General features: G+C 36.6%; 1 protein-coding gene across 1 annotated transcript; it reads right to left on the reverse strand.

The window, feature by feature from the left end:
• Window positions 1–2077: 2077 nt before the first annotated feature.
• LOC110034117 (truncated FRIGIDA-like protein 1) lies at window positions 2078–13476 on the reverse strand. Its single transcript, XM_020738390.1, has 2 exons — window positions 12705–13476; window positions 2078–2286 (listed from the first exon to the last, which is right to left on the reverse strand). Exons 1-2 carry the CDS (start codon window positions 13474–13476, stop codon window positions 2078–2080), a joined length of 981 nt encoding a protein of 326 aa, XP_020594049.1.
• Window positions 13477–22225: the final 8749 nt, after the last annotated feature.

Raw genomic sequence — 22225 nt, forward strand, 5'->3', positions numbered from 1 at the left:
ACCCTCTTATTTCTGTGGGCTATTTGCGTAATCGAGTATTATGCATATGTAAGTCCGAAATAATAAAATTGACAGGATTCAACATTCAAATAAAATCCTCTCTAAAACACAGCCACACATTATGATAGTTTGGGAAGTCACTGAGGATTCCCCTCTGAATCTGTGACATCTCCTACCTTTTACTTTTTTTGGACTCCTGAAAGGATTGTTCTTACTTGAGTCATTCTCACTTGTTTTTCCACGTCATACCTTGAAAATCTTAAATTTGAATTCTTGAAAACTAGAACCACTGATCATTATTGATAGTTTTCTCAAGTGATTCCAGTCACTTGGGATGTAATTAACTATAGGGGTTTGCCTATATAGGGAACTTGGAACCCAGGTAAAATAAACCCTATTTAATTTTTGTATTAAATAGAGGAATTTGTCGGTCACATATAAAATGTTCGCAGACCAAATGGAAGTCACAAATCTCTTAGTTTGCAGGATCGGACCTATTACCGGGGTCTACACTTTTCTCTTGGAACGTGAAGTATTCAGGGTGTCAGGCACGATTATGCAAATTATTGGACTAATGAGATTCATTCGGTCTCATTTTCTAAAAAATTAAAACACTACTTTCATAATTTAAACTATATAACTTATATCTAAATTAAATTTTCAAATCATCAAAAAGTTGACCGACAATAGGTAAGGTGGAATGTATGTAAAAATTGAAAACCGACGGCCCCAACTCATTCACAAAAAGAACTGACGAATTTTCTCCTTTGCCAGTACCCGAAAAAGGTGAATATCCAAATTCTCTACTCTATCAAAACTGTAAGAGACTCTAAAGCACCAAAAAGATAGCGAACTTACCTCTCAATATCTCTTTCAGAAACACAGAAGTGTATTGCTTGAAATCAATTTTTACCAACTTTAAAACTTACATAACTTGCAAGCTACTCAATGGTTGATTAACGAAACTAGAGAGGTCTCCACACATAAGGTCGCGGCCTAGTCGGAATCTTCCAACTGCTTTTACTGCGAGCAAAGTAGAACTTCTTTCTCCAACCAGGAATCTTGTCCTCATGAACAATAGTCTATATTCGAAAAAAATATCACCATCCCGCTAGGCATCCTTTAGAAGTGAAGTGTTTTTCGAAATAAATTCACAGACCAATATAATTGTTGTGAGCGGGCATACAAAATGACTGTCATTATGCTCGATATTGAGTTAGGGCTTATCGGCCCAAACATCATCCCATAGAAATTCAGGATGTCCACCATCACACTGCACAAGGGAAACTTAAGGTCGAGACAAAATAAGTCTTTATAATAACATATCTCAATCATAAACACTATTGAGGGCTTCGTCCTTCCTAGCGGGTCGTAGAATCACGACGTTGTCAAAAGCGTAGGTCGATTGTGCTTCAATCAAGACCTCATTGATCATCAGCGACCCCTTAAAAAACGTAGCAGATAGGAACGATATACTACTCTTCTCCATACCCATAACCATCGTCAGTACTACTCTTCTCCATACCCATAACCATCATCAGTAAAGGAGCAAAAATACTACAACATGCAATGGTGAAAGGCATGGAATTACTCTCTTAGCGTATGTATAAAGGACAAACAAAATGACTTTATATCTCTTCTAACAGGGCACTCAGACACTAAATTCTTTTCAATATGTGCTCCCAGAGAGATGAAACATGTATACTTCAATCATTTATATATTTTCATTCAAGCGTGAGAAACAGTAATGACAAAAAGAAAAAAATGTACAGACAATTCGACAAAAATTCTAACATGCAATCAGATAACTAGCAATAGACAGTGAAAATAGAACTAGTCGATGAGGCAGTAATGAATTAATAATTAGTTCTTCCACATAATCATCACATTACAAGTACAAAAAAATAAACAACAAAAGACGTCAGAAATAGAAAAAATGGAGGCTTTCATCCCTCACATCATCTAGGAAGAACTTGTCAGACTAAAAGAGAGAATGCAAAACAAACCTCACCAAACACAAGTTGATCTGCTGGTTCAACTCAAGTCGTGACAGAAGGAGAGCATGCTTGGCATCTAACTATTCCAATCGCCATCGGGCCTCCTCAAAAATCTTCAAATTTTCCTCTAACAATGCTTCCAGCTCAGCCATCTGCTCTTTGCATATCGCACCGACAGTCACTTCCAACATTACCTTCAGCTCGACAATCCATTCTCTGCATATTAAATTAGTAACTATTTCTCGATTTTGAGTTTGGCAAAGCATTCTCCAGCATCTTGGAGGTCTTCCTACACAATGGCCAACCGCTCATTCAGGTCGCCAAAGACTCTTGGTAGTCTGTTCCTTGCACACATGAGCAACTCACAGCCGAATCAGCAGGCACCCACCTTTTTTCAACGGGCAATGATGCTTCTCCAAAAGCCTAATAACTATAAGTTGCAGCCAACGTAGAGCGATTCCACATCAATATCCCCTATCAGAGATCTCTACTTCTTTCTATGTACCTCTGCACGTAGAAATAGATCATACTTCGTCATAAAAAAATAATTCAACCTTATCAGTGAAGGTTATGTTACCTCTCGAAGTCTGAGTCAACACGGAAATTTTGTTGAGACTTCCGCTTCTGCATGCATTTTCTGGGACAACCATCATCGAATTGGGTAGAATTGTCAGAGGAGACCACTTGATTTGCCCGTTGGTCAATTGATACATATGCACTTAAACATGACAGAAAATTGCAGTAAGATCAACTAATTCCTCAAATCTAATCTATTTTCACCATGGTATTGGTTTCTTTTAGCCCGTCGTATAACAAAGGTATGCTCTTCAACAAAATCATTCAAATCAACGAGAATGCCTCCAAGTGAACTGGCGCCTAGCAGAGGTAATGCCCTTGAGTTACCCAAAACAACCTTCCCTCACCTAGCCCAGAAAGGCCCAAGATGTCAACATCTTTGGCAACATAACCTAGAGGCGCCATTTCCTCCACTATTTCTCCCTCTATAAAGATATCCTTGATGTAGGTATTGTCCTTGCATCTACTCTTCTTTCTTTGCTCCTCCTCTCCAGAGACGTCCTTCTTCCTCTTGCAGAGGGAATGCCTCTCCCTTAGCCTTCACATTCATCTTAGAAAAATATCTCATCCTGGGAGATTAAGGGACAACAATCCAAATTGAACGAGAGTAAGAGATCTTGTCTAACACAAGAAGTCTGCAACCACTACATAATGTCTAATACACCAACCAAGTAGTTAACATTCAATAAGATTACATACTACCGGAAGTAGTTAAGAGCTTTTTTTTTACGAGATAAAGACCTTGGCAACAGAGCTCCAACGATCATACCATGATTTGATTTCAAATCATACGACATATATTCCTTTACGAAATAAAGATAGTAACAAAACATAATGTTAATAACCTTATAGGCAAAGGATAGTCATCAAACTCCACTTATCATCATCATTATTTATAATTGCACATATTCCATAATATCCACATTAGGCGAGAAAGTAGAAAATTGTAAGACCAATCAGTTCATGACTACTCTCGGCAAAGAGGCCAAAGTTCAGGAGTGAAGAACAGTTTTATCCCTACTCAAAGACATAAAAGATTGCTCCCTCTAGGAAAGCTAAGGCCCCCGGGAGAATGACAATCCAAGCTCAGAAGTAGATGAAAAAGAGTACTCCCTGCGGGAGAGCTAAGGACCCTAAGAGAGAAAAAAATAGTCGATATGAGTAACATCTAGCTTCGTCCAATTAGGAGTCGGGATATAAGCATAAATCAGTTTGAAACACATTTTGTGATCGTCGCGGATATGACTATACTATCCTGCGAAGTAACTAAGAAAAAACGTCGGCAAGTTACTAAACACTATCAAAGCATATTGCCACTTGCATTAATAAGTGGTGATACAAAAAATAGATTTCTTTCGTTACCTTATTCTTCTTGCAACAACTTATTGAAGGAATAAGAAAATCAAATAACTAAGTGTGCACCAAAAATCAGCCTTTATGGGCCAAAGCTCACGTCTAACAAGCCGTGTGGGACTGATTAGCCAAATTATTCAGAATACAAGATTGTCATCAGAGTGGCCCGCTAAGGTGCCATGCGAACTTTACTCACCGATGTGTCAGTATCTTACACTAGTTGCTGAGCTGACTTGTCAAACTGACTTGTTGAACTGACTTGTCGCTCTGGTTTACATGTTCCTTTTGACGAACTAATAAACTGAAAAATAAGACACTCTAACCTAGCTCACCTACTTGACAATAGTCGGAACTATCAGAACATAAAAATAAAGACCGATGTCAATGATGGACATATGTCACCTCATCATTTATAAGCCGCCTAACATACATATCGTGATCATTTCATCAAAACACCGTCGACAAATTTTGTATTACACTTGTATTTTAATATTTTCTTAAAAAAAGTATAAAAGGGTGGAAAAGAGATTGGAAAGAGAATCAACTCTCAGGGCCTTTTTCGAGAGATGTTGTATTGCGACTCTCACGAAACCTTTCTTGCCCCTCTCCTCTTCTCATTAGATCATCTTCTCCGCTCCATCGGAGGAGAATTAGAAAGCAAAACACATAATTTAGGCCTGGAGAACATATCCATCCTCTTCCTCTAACCTCCTCATACGGCCGCTTTATCTCGAAAAGGTGGGTCATTTGGATTTAATTTACTTGGTATATATGATTATGATTATAATTTTTGAGGAAATAATATTTTTAATTTTGAAAAGTGAGACTGAAGGGTCTCACGTATTTGATAGTTTAGGAGGTTGAGCGCAATACCACAAGTAGTACACTATCCCGAAGGATATGCATACAACTTGTTGGCAGGCTTAATCACCTAAACTAAAAGATTTGTGATGTTCTTTCGGTCTGCGAAACATTTCCATAAGCCGACAAGTTGTCCTATTTAACATGAAAAGTTAAATAAGGTTTATTTTAAGATGAGTTTTTAAGTTCCCTATAGAGACAAACCAATATAGTTAATTACATCTTAAATGACTGAAATCACTTAAAAACTCTCGATTAAGATCAATGGTTCTGTCTTCAACATTGCAAAGTTTAGGTTTCCAATGATAAATATGAGGAAATCAAGGGAGAAAAGCTCAAAATATGAATGGTTATTTTCAAGAGTCAATGGAGTGAAAAGTAGTGGATGTCACAGATCCACGGAGAACCTCGGCGACTTCCCAACTATCCTAAGATTGAACCTTAACTCTAAGGAGACATCCTACGCCTCGTCGACGTGGTCGCGATCGTCGCCTTCCGTCCACTTGCTTCCATGCTCCGCTTCTTGAGAAGACTACTCTAAGCTCCTAACAGAACGATTATAGACTCAGGGTTGTGGTGTGTATAAATATACAGTTGTTGGGTTAGTGGCTCGCTACGGGGTACCTCCTAAACCAGGTGTCATACTAGCCTCTAACCTAAAGTCTCCTGCAAGTCTGTAGAAACAACATGAATTATAAAAGAGAACATGATACGAAATGCAATAAATAGTAAACAATGGTATTACAGGCATGAATAATGTGTATATGCAGTAAAGTGTGCAGCAACAAGAATAAACGCTGTAAATGTAAAACAAACTTGTATACCTGACAAACCGTCGGCTCTTGAAAAGATTCGGGAAAAAGCGGCAGAAGACCCACAGTAACTCGAAGAAAATAGTCGAAAACTTGAGGAAAACCCAGAGAAAAAGAAAAAAAATCACATGTGCTTTACAAATATTTCGATAAAACCGTAGGAAAATACATAAAAATCTAATTTCAATAAAACCGTGAGAAAACACCCCAAAAAATTCGAAAAAAGAAAGAAAACTGTAAGCATTCGGGTCAGACTAGGCTCAGAATTAGGTATTCTCGAGGGACTCCGAAGGCAACTATAGATCACCCGTATGTATAGAGCCCGACATTCAACTAGAAAAGTATCCTACTACACCAACTTAAGAGGGTACTCCTTAGCCCAATACCGGCGATTGACAAGTGGACAATCGAATTATATTATTTAAAATTTATATTTTAGCATGCATATAGGCTTCATGCATACAAGAAAAGTAGTGCCAATTTTGGTAATCAAAATACTTTAGAAAATAATGTATCTATTTTTATCGTATCCGTTCTTATCATTTTTATAAAAATATGGTTGTCCACAAGTCAATCGAACTGTCGGGCCGGAACCACCAGCAACCTCAGACGGCAAGGGTGCCCTGCTAGCCTGGTGTCGGTGAATAATATTGTCATCCTACATTTCAGCGGGTCCTTGGATTGGGTCCCAATGTCGTAGGATGGAATATTATTTCGCTTTACCACCGAATGTCTTTATCATCAAGGTCTATTATCCCAAAATGATCATCTAACTTACGACATCGCTTGATGGTTTCATAGATAGTCAGGGCTATATACACGCACTTATGTATCGGACATAAGCATTTAAAACCCAAACCAAGAAGCAAGGAAAGTAAACCGAAAAGCAAGAAATGAAAAAGAAACCCCACCTCAAAAATCAATTTATAAAAGAAAAACCAAAGCAGTAGGAGGGTTAGCCTAAAACATCCACCCGATGGGACTTCTCGAATGAGCAATGAGATGGGCCCACTTCCCGATGCTAGCCAAGAGCAACCCCGAAATACAGAATTTAGAGATCTCCCAGCTATTCCCAAGCCATTCTCAAATATATCAAGATTTTTTTTTCTTTCTTTTTTTTTCTTCTTTTATTTCTCCTCTTTTTTTTATTGCAATCAATTCAACCCGCAAAATTGGGTCCTGAAACATCTCCAAACATTTAACAAACCATTCCTCGAAGAGGGACATTTGAATTCTTCTAAATAACAAGAGTTGAAGTATTCCATTTTACCAACATTAAAGCATTCAATTCCACCTCGAGCTAAAAGCTTTTGATGCCATACAAACCCAACACTACACCGGGAACCCAGCAAGTGCCCACGATCAGGGGCAGTCAAGATGGCGAACCGAGCCCAACATAAGGGAAATCACAACCACAAGCTCACGGGTAGGAGCAGCAGAGGGAAGCCACCAACTCCCAACACAAGTAAACTACAGGCGACGGCTCACGGCCAGGAACAGCAAAGGAGACCCCCAAACAGGTGCACAAAGGAACCAACAGAGAAAAACAAAGGGCTCTCGGGTAGGAGCAACAAGAGGAGCCACCAGACCTAAGCCAACAGCCACAAACTCACGGGTAGGAGCAGCCAAAGGGGGAAGACACCAGCTAACACCCAAACCAAACAAGAGAACACAACAGGGAGGCTCACGGCCGGGAGCCGCCAGAAGAAAACACCAACCCACACCCGGAACCAATAGGAGGGCTCACAGCTAAGGGAAGCAACACAGGGACCCCAAAACATGCTCCAAAAGTTTTGAAAAATCAAAATTTCATTTAAAATATATTTCGAATAGGGAGGCACCAACAAGAAATAAAACCCAACACCAAAATTAACTGCTCAAAACACCAAATAGAGTCCAGCATATATTTGAACAGGGGCAGCAGGCGTGAGGAGCAAAACCGAATCACAAAAACAACTTCTTAAAGCATTAAAACGAACTCCAACATATATTCAAATAGGGGGAATGACAAGAAATAAAACCAAGCCCCAAAACTATCTGCTCAAAACACCAAATAGATTCCAGCATATATTCGAACAGGAGCAGCAAAGGGAGCAAAACCGAGCCACCAAAATAGTTGCTCAAAGCAAAAAAAAATAATAATTCTAATATGTATTCGAACAGGAGCAACAGCGTAAGGAGCAATACCGAGCCACAAAAACAGCTGCTCAAAGCAAGACACAATTTCAACAAGTATTTCGAACAAGAAAGACAACTACAGTCGAGCCCCTCCTTTCAAAGATATCTCCTTTTCTTTCTCACTTTTTTTTGAAAGCTTCTAATAAGAGAAAATTAAGCATGCCAATGTCGTCCAACATGTAGTTTAAATAGGAGAGTAATAGGAAGCAGAGAAACGGAAATAAGCCCCCCAACAGTAAAATTTTCCCTCGGCATGCATTTCGAATAGGGGGAAGTCACAGGAAACAGGGAAACGCAAGTAAGCCTCCCCCATAGCCAACCTTCCCTTCAATACTAAATCAGCTCAGCAAGGCGAAAAGAGAGAGGACCGCAACCTTCAACATACAGGTACAGAGCTAATAAAAGCATAAAAAATAAGGCTTGCATGTATACAGGATCAAAACATGCTTTCCATAAACACAATCTCAACTAACAGCCTGGAGCATTTAAAGCCGACCCAACATAAACATTAAAGGCCTAGTAATTGATGGCAACGTCGCTATGAAATATCAGTTAAGACAAAACAAAGCCTTATACATGCATTCCCCAATTTTAACATCTCTAGCATGTGTCGAGCAGAGAAGAAGAGCAGAAGAGAGGAAACATACCTTGCTTGGGCCTTTGTAAACAACAAAGGAAAGCCACAGCACTCCCAAACTTCAAGCTCAGACTCCAAGCTCACAAGCACCTAGCCAAGAAACGATTCCCGCAGAGTCTCTCCCACGCTCCCAAAATTAGTAACCTCACAGAAAAACCCCTCAACAGCTTCTTATACACGCAGAAGAGAGGGAAAAAAAAAGAAAAGAAAACTACCCTCAGCCAGAGACCAAGCCAGTGCTTGTCCCAGCAGAAAGAAAATCATTGCAGCCAAGGCCACATAGGAATGAACTATCGGGAAGGAGGATTGCCACATTCGTGCCTCAGGAACAAGAGCACCATAGTCAACCTACAGTGAATGGATTCCCGCTCAGCGAGACGAAACAAAAGAAACTTCGTGAAGCCGCAGCTCGAGCAGAGGATGTCGAGAGAGACGAGGTCAACTCCTCGTTTCACAAAGAGATGGGACCAGCAAGAGGAAAGGCGCGGCTAGGGCTAAGTCCGGAGACGGAACCAAGAGGGGCCGCGAGCTTCAGGAGAGGAGCCTGGGCTCCAACTAGGAATGAAATGAAGGGCGACCACGCCAAATAAAAATTTAGGCCGTAATAAAAGACCCCCCCATCGGTCATATAATACGAAACATACCCACAAAATATAAATAATACTTAAATTTCCTCGATTTGCGCACTTCTCGCTCGTGCACCAAACCATATCGAAGTGGGAATCTTTCCTAACTAAAAGTCAATGTTCCGGACGCGCTGGCGAGGCCCATTTCGTCATCCAGGGTCGCCCGGATGACTTCGTCGACAGTCGGGTCGAAAATGCATCAAAAATCAAATTCCTTTAAAATGTCTCCCGTGATTGATCGTAAATCCTCCTACGGGTGCAGGTGTCGTGAATCTCGATAATTGTGTGCATGCTGTGTGCACTATGGTATTCGTGCAATGTGCAAGTGTGTGGAGATCGCAATGGGTTTTCCTATGGTTTCAGATCATAAGGGCACTCGACTCGAGTTTCATCGTGTTGGTTCTAATCGACTCAACTAAGTGTTGAGGATTTTAGAACCAACCACATGAAACTGCGAGGAGTCTAGAAGTGACTTGAAATTCTAATCAGTGTGGGCCCCAGGCTAGTTTTCTAAGAGAGCCGGTATGAAACATTAAGGCTAGATCCTAGGGTCTAAGAAGAGGAAGAGACCTCACCAAAAATGAGGTCAACAGTCTCTCCCGGGTTGTGTGAACTGATAAACAACACGGAAGACGTTCTAAAAGGATTCAACACAAATAATTATTAAGATTTCTTGCAAATGCATTCAATCCATTTGTCAAATGCACGAATTATTTAGTTTGAAGGAATTGGTTCAAATTTTTCAAACTATTGTTAATTCTAAATGTTTACTATAATTGGAAAAGGTTTGTTCGTATATATTGAATTTGCATATAATGTTAATTGTTTAAAAAAAAGTTTATTCACCATTTTTTACTTTTAAATTATCCTTAGTGCAAGTTTTAATCTTGGAGAAGTATTAATCTGAACGGTGTAGACCACATGTTAAGTGCTCAGAAGTTGTGCAAAAGGATACAAAATAGTCATAAAATCTCATGCAAACAATCAATAAGAATAAATAAAGGACAAAGACTCAAAAAGTTTGCTCCAAAATAATTTCATAATGCTAATGATAATGATAATGATAATGATGACGGTAGCTTCAAGATACAATTTAATTGAAGACTATAAGCAAAATAAAAAGGCATGAGATTGGGAAATACGTAAAAATTCAAAATATATTTATACTTAAGCTTATGAAAATGCACGCAAGATAATTTTAGACAACAAAATTTCAAATAAGAAGTATCACCAAAGTACTCACAAGCTAACATAGTAAGTAAAGATAATACAAACTAAATAAGATGATCAAAACAAATGCTACTACAGATTACTCTCATCTATTCATCAAATACAGACAAAAGATGACAAGCAAAGAGAAAAAAACAGAAGTTAAAAAAGATGGAATTTATTAAATTTACATAAGCATGACAGCTCGAAGGAATGCAAAATCAGCAAAAATGAATCAAATATTGCAAAATGCAAAGAAGAGAAATAAATTAATGATCAGCAAAAGCAAAAGTAATGCAGAGACTGCAACAGAAACTCAAAAACTGTATAATTAATCGTTATAGGTCCTTCGTAGAAGAAAAGAACACATTTTTCTCTGTCATCATAGACAAATAAAACAAGAAACAATAATACGCAGTGGAAACAATCTCAAAATGTTAAATAACAATAGTGAAAAAAGAAGAATTATAAGAATTAGACACAAATAAAGGGTGCTTATGGAGCAAAAGAATATGCATAAATTCAGGGTGTAAAAGATGCAAGATACCAAAGCTTTGGAAGAGAAATAAATACTAAAAGAGAGCAGGAAGAGCATTTTCTACTATCATCTTCTCAAATGGATATATTCATAAAAACAGAACTAATAAAAACCCAATAAGTCAATCATAAATTTATGAATACAAAAAAAAGACATGGATAAGGAAAATATATAAATGCATGTCTGCACATATGTTTCAGTATGAGTTTGCATATATGTTGATATGGGATGTAGGATCAAAAAGATTTCGCCTACTTGGGTTGAATCCACAGTAAAGGAATACAAAACAATATTTTCAAGAACTTGGAAGCAAATCGATCGGACAAAAGGCCATTCAATGCCAATTCACTATCCATCAATGGCACTGGTTGGCTAACATGCATGCTACCTCTTATTCCGATACCTAAAACTACTAAAAGGATACAAAAAATTACAACAAGTAACAGAGCATATAAAAAATATGCAAAGTTCTATGTATGAATTTCAATAGGTTGAGGGAAAATCTCCAAACATAATGCCTCTTGGTGCATGATGTAAAAGATCATATGATCTTAACTTTCAGGTCACCACATATGTCAGAAAAAGAGAAAAATTTTGACATAGAAACAGGGTTATAGTATTAGCATAAAACTAGTGGATGTTTCGTAGTAAAAATTTGCTAAAAGAAAGAATAATTGAGTGCTGGCAACTCCTGTAGCTCTTTTGTTTAAAGTTGCAATAATATGATGTGCACCTAGAGCCTTTTCACAAAAAATCGCAATGAGACTCATCCCTTAGTATCCCAAATTGAGACATGCTTCGTCTTGGTTTTTGAATATAATTAAAAAATAATTTCAATATTCCCCACCAAATAATGCTCACGCCTCAATAACTAGACAGAAAGAAATAAACATAAATATTTTTCACAAAACTTTATGAAGTTGAAGTTCTAACCATCAATGTAAAAAACACATAATTAATATTTTTTGATAAATAATAATTAAGAAAGAAAAATACTGAGATTGCGGATGAGAATGAATAAGAGAATATGTATACAATTGAGGATGAGGCAAGGGTTATATTAATGATTCTAATGAATGCCCATTAAATGATGAGACAAATAGAGACAAATAGAGACTTTCAGATTGAATTTTGTAGGTCTTCAAATCTGTCACAATATTGTTGATTGATTTTGAGATTTATATCAATGAACTCATTAGTAGGACATACAATAGTAATTTTTTTGCACTAATGAATATTAGTTCATTTACATGACATATCTTTCAAAAACAAATTATGAGATGATGATTTCATTGTCCTTATTTGAAGTCTATTTTGTTGATGAGGGCTTTGACACTTCTGCGGACTTGCAAGATTCCCCATTACATATTTAATGTTTTTTTAGATTCTCTGTTTATTGCTAAATTTTATTTGGTCATCTTTTTAACTATATGTATTTTTGGTTCAGTGCTAATAAGAAAAATTTTACCTAAAACTTGAGTCTTTCTTGAACAAATTACATACCATTTTCTTTATCTAGAACCTTTTTGGTAAAAAAACAAAATCTGGTTTTAGGGGTTTACTATTTTTTTTTTTTTTTGTGTACTCCAATCGGAAAGGGTGCATAGTGCTACAGTCAAGCATTCCTCAAATATAGCTATGTATGTAGGCCGCATATAATAATTTAAAAAATTATTGGATATGGATTATGTGCATAGTTCAGCATGGCAGAGAAGAGAGGGCACAATTGAATGCTAACTATGTAGTAATCAGTTTGGTTGGAATGCACAGTTGCCAAATGATTGTGTACTCGTCCCTTGTACACTTATGAGTGTGAGCAGAAAAATTGAAAGTTGCAAAGCACTAACAAATGAGTATGTTAACAAAACTTTAAAGCTGCGCTGCCAAATAAATAGAGCAAGTCCCTCCAATTCTTACCAGGAATCTTTACTTCAAGAGCAGAATTCCTGCATAGATCAACAATGTTCTGCTTATCTGCCACCGTGACTAGAAGATTCAAAACATCATCCATCACAAAATATTCGAACAATCCAAACGCAGCAAGCACATGCAGAAAAACCATCACCACAACAGCATTATCCTTTTTCCCATTCTTAATCAAATCGTCGCACTTTTTGGCCACCTGCCTCGCCCTCTCCTTGTCGGAAGGCTTAACTTCCAACTTCAATCCATGAAAGCACTCCAGGATAGTCAAATAAGCCCTCCAGATCGCCTGAACACCATTTTCCATCATTTCGCTAGATCCATCTAAGTCCTCGTATGCATCTAGTACCAGCGTAACGGGATCCGGCGAGTACAGAAGGGCGGGACCGAGTTCTCTACGTATCGCCTCAATGCCTGTCCAATGCCCAATAATGTACGCTTGCAGACCCTTTGCCTCCATCTTGACACAGAAAGACTTCAGCTCCGGACAAGGTTCAATCACCGGCTTATCGTGTTCTACCTGGACATTCGCTGATGAAACAGTGGCAGTGGGCTTCTCTGTCGGCCCCCTTGACTTGATTTCCTGGAATCTCTTGTCGATGGACTTCTCAATGGAGGAGAAATGGTCATCGATATTCTTCCACTGCAGAGTGAACGAGGGGAGGAACGAAGAACATGATTGTAGCTCCTCAAAGGCCTTACGCAGATCCTCCTTCTTTGCAGGGATGGAATTGATTGCTGCTTGGATATCGGCGGTGGTGTCCATCTCTACGGCAAAGCCTCTAAAGGGAACAGAAAATGCTGAGCAATCACCCTTCCGGACAGCGAAACCCTAACCCTTGGTACTATGAGAGAGCGCAGAGACGAATGGCGAATACCTTCACTCTGCGACGTCGCGGTGCGATTTTTTTTTTCCTATGCTTCAGCTCACAGAATTTATGTGCTATTATATTTTAGAAACATTTACATAAGTACCACTTATTTTCTATGTATTACATAAGTAACATCTAAATTTTAATTGTTTATACATTTACCACTTACCCTTGTATAAAAGGATGTATTTCAATTTTTAAAGTTAAAATAATAATATTTTAAAATTTATATGAAAATTTTGTTTGAACATGTTTTGATCTTAAAATCTTCAGAGAGCATAAACCCCAGCGAACTTGCCATTAGATTTTCATGTTCTTTCATAAGCTACAACTAGTTAACTTTACTCACTTTATAGCAATAACTTATTTAGCCTAGTTATGTAATTTTATTTCCATTCTACATTTTCCATATCATTTTGCCTAAATTCGAATCTATTAATATTAATATGTGATCAAAAAAATAGTGGGGATCTTCAATCAATCAATCTTGTACTTTTTGAAAATATAATAAACTACCAAGATTGTTTTACTTTTTAACTCTTTGTTGGCATTAGTTCTTGATGTCACATAAGTGGGATGTCCGTTTAAGGATAAAAAGCTATGCTTGGTTTCTACTCATCCAAGGCATCATATCGGACCTCCTTGTACGTGTCACGAGCACAAAACCAGGACCGGGTACCGATTTGGCCCCGCATGGGAAAATTCATCGTGAGATAGCGCTGGCCCTAACTTTGAGTGTGTTTTACGTCCATTTTGATGTTGAGAGACGCAATGATGCATCGAGAATAAGTCTTCTAAGGCCAAGGGTGGACGTCAAGATCTCCCACGCATATTTAGGGAAATTTTGGGCTTGGATTAATTTTTACTCCCGTGGGGGTCCGGGACGCCTGTCGGCATCCAACACCCCACTCCATTCGAAACTCAAACTCTTACTTTTGAGTTATGAAGCCGTATTCCAGCAATGTGTGACTTTTCGTGGTTTCAAATCGGCGAGAACCTTCCTACGGTCATCCAGCAAAACTTAGGGTTTGGGACTCCCTGCTTGCGTCATGGTTTGGAATGCTCATTGTCGACAAATTCCCCATTGAATGACCATTAAAAATATTTGTTCTTGAAGTTATGAGGTTATATTTCAGTCACATGTAGTCCTCGTAGCTTTCGAATCGAGAAAGTTCTCTATCGGACGCTCCCGAAATAAATTAGTGTTTTTGAGGCTAGACTGGCGCCTAGCACCAAAAATGCCTTCTCGAACATTTAAAGTTGGGGCCATGGAAGTTTGGCACCAGTTTCTGGAGCCTAGGTGTCAGACTAGGCACCTAGGCGCCACACTAGGCGCCCAAAAATGCTTAAAACAACATGTTTTTTCAAAAGGCGTGAAAGTAGGCGCCACCCTTGTGGGTCCTAGGTGCCAGTGTCTCAGCATCAGAGCACTAGACTGGGCGCCTAGGAGCTAGGGCAGCGGCGCTTAGTCACAGGTTCATTTCCAGATGGCAAAAAAAAAAAATCTCATTTTTGACGCAGATTTGACTCTAGTGCACCCCCAATGAGCCAAAATTCCAGGGATCTCCTTAGGCTTGAAGAGATATGCATGAGGGGATGTAATGGTTGTGAGTTTGGCCTCATTTGGAAGGTCATAAGTACCCCCATTAGCCCATTTTTTGCATAAAATAAGAGGCAAGTTGGGGATTTTCTTGGGCGAGTTGGTTTTAACCTAGAAAATCCTCATTTCTTCCCCATCTCCACTTCATTTTAATTTTGGGTTGAGAGAGAGTCCTTGTAGAAAGAATTTGGAGAGAGTGAGAGATTCCTCTTCATCTTCTTAGATTTTTCTTGAAGCTTGGAGCAAGGTTATCTAGGGGAAGGTTTCTTCTTACTCCTCGAGAAGAGGGAAAGCTAAGAAGCTTGTGATCTTTTAATTTCTCTCTTTTTCTTTTCTTCTCCTTCTTTTCTGGGCTTCGTCTCCCTCTCCGATGAACAATCAGAGAAAAGGGATAAGTTTCCTTCCACCCTTTTCTGCTTTGCACCCTACTCCTCAACACCTTGCTCCATAACACCTTACTCCACCACACCCCATTCCACAGCACCCACTCCCCCTGGGACAATTTGCTCAGTTGAGTCAGCACCATCAGCATAACCGACATTGGTGACACATAATCTATATTCAATACTTATGTCATTGAACCATGAATAATTCAAGATACATACCCAAAATTTATCCACATTCATATGTGGTCTAGGAAAAAACAACCTCACTAGCTTTCCCTATCCCTCCACCCTCAAAGGAAAAGGAACACTTTGTCGGTCAAAGCCATGTCTCAGCTTCGACTGATGCCTCCTCAAGTCCTCCTTAGGGAACCATAGCCCCTGCAAAAACCCAAATAAACATTCTTTCTCCCCCGGTAGAAACACTCATTTTCAATGGGTGCCTTGTAAAGTGAACGTCAGAAAGTCTTTTCAGCCTACTCCGCAACTCTCTCGTGCAATGAGCCCTCAAGGAAACCTGAAGATCAGGCTCGCTCCTCAGTTCTCGGTTTTAGCACAACCCTCTTCTTACTCATTTACCCATGCTCGTTAGCTTCCGCTTCGTGTCTAGTTTGTCGGCTTTTGCCCACATGTCACTCATGGCCTTTGTTCACATGTCTCGGTTGGCAAATGATGCTCATTTGCCAGACATAGTAGCAATACGAAAGGAAAATATGCGAATTCTAAGGAGTAAGAAGGAAAGGAAAAAGGCAAATACTTTCCATTTCACATGGTTTATTTATAGAAACCTGGACATGAAAATATAGAAAAGTTTGTTATTGTGCAATGATGACATTCAATTATTTCTTACACGTTAAAAATATTCTTTTGTCATTATGTGTTTTGCAGCTTCCAACGAGCAAAAATATGGGGAACTAAATATATATAAAAAATATGCCAAGACGGATCTCAAGGCCGAACGAACGACTCAGAAGGACGATGTGATCGATCGACATTCATGTTAGCAATCGACAGATTAGTGCTAACAATGGAGGCGTTTTAATTGATCGATCGTGAGGACGTGTCAGAGGAATTCCCACTGGATGACAATCAAGCTTTAGACAGATCAGTAGATTTTTGAGTTTCAGATCAAATATCAATGGAGTTAAGGTCAAGCAAATGACCGACGAGCTTCTCGCCGATCGACATCTATCTGTCAGTCTTATTATACTCAAATATCTTTGTAATTGCTAAAAAAATTCCTATAAAAGCTAATAATAGAGGGACCGACCTGTAATTTTATAAGACTGAGGCATATCCCTATAAATAGGGGGGCCCGTACCGTGAATAGGTTTACTCATTCTTGTGATTTTCAACTACACTCACTCTTTCTTAACTCTCTCTACATAATGTTTTATATCTTGGTTATGTTTAACAGACACTTTTGGATTATATATATATATATATATAAAGATTAAACATCAATTTTAATTTTATAAATTAATAACTAATAAATTGAGAATTTATTGAATATTTTAATTTTATTATAATATAATATTTGGATAATATTCTAATAAATGAATGTAGTTGGTTGTTATAAATATATTAAATCTAGGTATGATGTATGCAACGATGCCAAGATATTAATTAGTCTTATATAATCTGTTTACTAACCTAGAGCCCCCACTCTGGTGTCAGCTTTGACAACAATTACTTGTTAACTCACAGATTTCAGAACATAAAATGTCATAAATAAATAAAATATTTTATGGTTCAATAAATATTCAGTGGGGACCACTTCAAGCTAGGGTCACGTAAAGCAATTGCATGCGATGAACCTTCTTTCCCATTGCCCATGCCAACCAAGAACCAACCACCAAGAACACTTTTAATCTATAAACTCGTATATTCCTATGCCAAGTGAATCTAATCTATCGAGTGATTATGGTCGAACGTGATTGTAGTCTGCCAACAATGATTAGGTGATGGTTCGGTAATAATGATCGAACTATGATGTTTGCGGGGATGAAATCGATCGAACGATAATAATTTCTTTCATATCTCAAACTCGTCTTTTCTATTTTTTTTTTGCCAATTTCTTGAGGTTTAGAAAAAAAAATTCCACGAGCGACTAAGAAATTAACATAGTTTAGTTAAATTAGACAAATAGTAAAAACAACGTCAATTGAAATTAAGGTTTGATTTTTTTGTATTACAGTCCATCACATGGTGTTCAAAAGTTATAGTAATTAAAGGCACTCGTTTGACAAGTGAGGTCTCAATATTTTATATCAAGAATGCGTTAGTTCGGATCCTGATGTGATACAACTGTCCATAAGAAAAGAAGTACAACAAAGGAAGGGCAAACCAACAAAAGACCAAGATGCTCACTTATACACTTGAATGTAGCTAGCTGAACCAAAGATAAAGACTAATTGAGACATTAAAATGACAAAAAGAACGACCCCCCGAGTTCGAACAAATCAGATTAGTGGAAGACGGATTAACATCAAGGCTAACCAACACTGGAAAACCAAGTGAAGGCATCAACCTACCACTTGGTACATTCGACCCGAGGAAATTAAGAATCCAATTCTTCACCATCACCAACCATCCCATGAATGCCCCTGATGTTTCTCATTAGGGACAAAGAATTGGCAATACAACAGAGTCTCACGGTCATCCTAAGTGGCCTCCACTTTAAAGAATGAGCCATCTATTGGGTTGCGGTAATTCATCCTCTGTTGATGGTATTAAGTTGATATTGTGGTGGTACCATGACAATACCACCAAATCCGCACATATCTGCACCTACCTATCCACATGTATTATTTAATCCTTCTTTAAGCTTTGGAAACTATGTTGTTCTCCCTTTGGCAATTCTTTCACTTGATGATCGATCATCAAATGGAGAGAAAATTGACACTAAACAGATAAAAGGAGAACCATTAAGGTACTCATCCGTTATTTGATCAAATGGTCCATAAACCTTTGATTAACTCTCATTTTGACAAATAAATTCATTCCCACCATTAATGAAAGAGCTATTGTTTACTAATAAATACTATATGAGTTATTAATAAAATAAAATTTATCATAAATAATAACATAATGTCTAAATATTATTTATGTTACAATGATCGCATGCAATGAAATAATGTAAAATTTTTAACATGTTCCTCTTATATTGCTTTTGTGTTTTTTTTTATTATAACATAAAAGTAATATTTTTATAAATTTACAATTTTTTTATCCTTTACTTGAGATCTTCAAATGTTTGTCAAATTAATGTTACAAAATATCGGGTTTACTAGACACTTTGTCAATGTTTTTTAACATATTTAATTCAATCATAACATTATTATTCAATATTACAAGAAGTTAATCTTAACACCATGCTTAAGCACAAAACTTAAATATATACTGATATTGATAAGTGCCACAATAAAAAATAATTATTAAAAGTTTAATAAATATATACCTAATCAAACATGAATCTTGGCATAAGTATGTGAACTATCCATTTATAGTTCAATTTTAATAATTTATAATTTAAATGAACATTTCAACAGGAAAGACATATCCACACAAAAGTGTATTGATTATTTATAGTATAGATCATTCTAAATCAAGCACTCAAAGTTTTGTTGAAATCTTCATGATACTATTTAAATCCAAAAGATTTTTAAGTATCATGAGGTTATAGTCAAAACAATCGTCTCGATGAAAGGAATCCAACTAAATCATAATTATTTAATTTCAATGTCATTAAAGTATTACAATGCTTACAACAATTAATGACCAAGCATGTCAATATATGTTATTTGACGGAGTGATTGAAATTTTTTTGCTAAAATGATCAAAATGCCTCTTAAAAAATACATGAATAGGCCACATTCTTACTATGACAAGGAGCTCAAACAAAGGGCTTTACATATAAAATTAAATATTTTTTTTCAATGATTGATTTCAATGACCATCTTTAAAGAATACAGTCATATAACCAATATCACCATCATAATCATTCAAATAACACTTTAGCCAAATGCATCTAAGTGCACTTGCTTGAACCCATTGTTTGATATTATTGCTTGATCATTGTGAATGATTTGTAATGTCCTAACAAACTTTATTTGTCCATTATTACCCAAAGAGTATCCTTCAACTAACATCACACAATTAACTTCTTGTAACCATTATCACTACAACTTTCAAATAATATTGATGCAAGTCATCATTAAGAAAGTTCAAGCACACTATCAATATTAATATTAATGTATATTATTGCTAATAAGATCGACATTGATTGTCAACTTTCTCAATCTCTACTTGAAAACCTATTAATGAGGCACCAAAGAGGGAAGAGCAGGACATATTATGAAACCTCAAATCCTAATCCGTGAAGAGAGAAAATCAATCTTATTGAATAGATCATAAATGGTCTCTTGTCAATTCCAAAGACTCAAAGCTCCCCTAAATTTCATTATTGAAGCTATTCTTCTTATAGTATATTTACAATATTATGTCAATGCATTCCTCAATCATAAAGTGGGGCATCAATTATAATCTATGTTGTATACTATTGGAGTCATTTTAATTGATCAAATCCCCATGATTTTTTTTTTTTTTTTGGTTTCTAAATAAGAAAATCTTGTGTATCTTACAAGGAAAAACCTTTGCATAAAGCTAGTATGATAAACTCTTTCTACTATTATGAATATCTAGCACACAAGTATGATGAAGTTTATTTTGTGAGATTTACTTGTACAATTGCACAACGATGCGATATTAGCATTCATCATTTCTATATTGTTGTTACCAATGATGATAACCATTTCATATTGTATCCTATATTCATGAAAAACATTGTAAATCAGACATTCAAAACATCAAAAGAAAATTTTATTGATGATATTATTACGAATGGTTATTGATAAATGTTGCAAGAGACTACTAACTCTTTACTGACTTTAAAAAAAATATATATATTTATAAACATATCAACAACATTGCTAAAAGTGTGAAATATTTAAATCTAATACTAAATAATTGACGTATCTTAATTCATTAACAATACACAATTGAACATGTAGTGCAGGAAAAAACTATCGAAGATGAGGACAGGCAGAACAGAAAAATACGAAAGTATTAGAATACTATAAAATAAAAAAAATTTACTCTAAAATCAAATTTTCAAAGCAAGAAACAAAAAATCTCTTTACATTGATTCAATACATGCAACACATTCTTAACAATGCTTTATGAATTAAAGTCCATTAAAGATTCATCCTCCCTCACCAAATGTTTTGACTAGATATTTTGTGGTAGATTGCTTCACATACAATAGAGATTCACTGAATCTTCTTAAATTTCCTTATTTCTCTAAAGCTCTCTCCATCACAAATAAGATTCAACTAATGTTCACCAAATAATTTGAGATCCAACTAAATTCATGTTAATTTCATTTCATCATCATTCATTAATGATGTTGATGCATTGAATTGAGCAAGCCCCATCCACTCAAACCAAACACGTGGCACCACCCCCGTATTGTAGTTGACTTAAATATTTTTGGAGTTTTCTTAATTCTTAGGATTTATTAAATAAATTTATGTAGATATTAGCGAATTTAAAATAAATATATTTCTCAACTACTCTCACGTAAAACAAATATAGGAAGATTTGCATGCAAACCACTTAGTTCCTAAGCATTTATTTATCTACCTCCTAAACTTCAATTTTTACATATATGCCCTGTTACTTATGCATGAAAATGTGATTTTGACGTTTATAATGTGATATGGAAGATTTGTGCGGTATAATATGTAAATACATAGGAATTGGGTGGTATGTATGTAAATGCTCAAGAAGATATCCAAAATAAGGAGGAAGATGACATTTTATTTTTTTTATATAATAAATAATTAAATATGCAAAAAATAAAATCAATTATAATGATCTTTTGCTTTGTGTAAGTGGGGGGTTATTATCTTAAAAAAAAGATAGTTTAATTTCCAAAAGTGTTTGATTTTCATTCTCGTAGGCAAATTCATGCGATGCATGGCGACCCCTATCTTTTTGGCCTTTCTTGTGACTGCTCTGCAAATTGTGAGCTTCTTCTGCTTTTGTCGGATAGCTCTTTTGAAAATCCTTTTGGAATATTCACATTATTCAGTTGGTTTTGAATTTTAAATTCATTTTATGATACTTATGAGATGCATATATTTATTTATTTTTGTAAGTATGCACAGATAAAAAAATTGAAATTATTATTATATATCCAAAAATGAATTTCTTCAACCAAAAAAAAAATCTATTGGGCTTAAAGAATCAAGTTCACCGGTGTTTCGATGCTGATCAGATCAATCATACTTCTTAGTCGCAACTTTGGATGCGACAAACTACAAACTATCAATGAATCATAATCCGAAGTACATCATCATTCATGCGAGTTTCTTAGAATGAATTTATCAAGCCTTAATATTTGAGCTAGTTCTTAAAGTCTAGCTCGCTCACACTGCCGGAGTTCTTATTTCAAACTTACACGAGCTAGTTGGACATTCCAACCAAACTCATCAATAACTAACTGACTACACCACCAAGCTCGACTGATAGTTAGGTTGTCCGAGATAGAAGGAAGAAAACATCAATCTATAGGTATACATATCGTCATTTATTAAC

The sequence above is a fragment of the Phalaenopsis equestris genome, unplaced genomic scaffold, assembly GCF_001263595.1.
Source record: "Phalaenopsis equestris unplaced genomic scaffold, ASM126359v1 Scaffold001347, whole genome shotgun sequence".
Taxonomy (NCBI): Eukaryota; Viridiplantae; Streptophyta; class Magnoliopsida; order Asparagales; family Orchidaceae; genus Phalaenopsis; species Phalaenopsis equestris.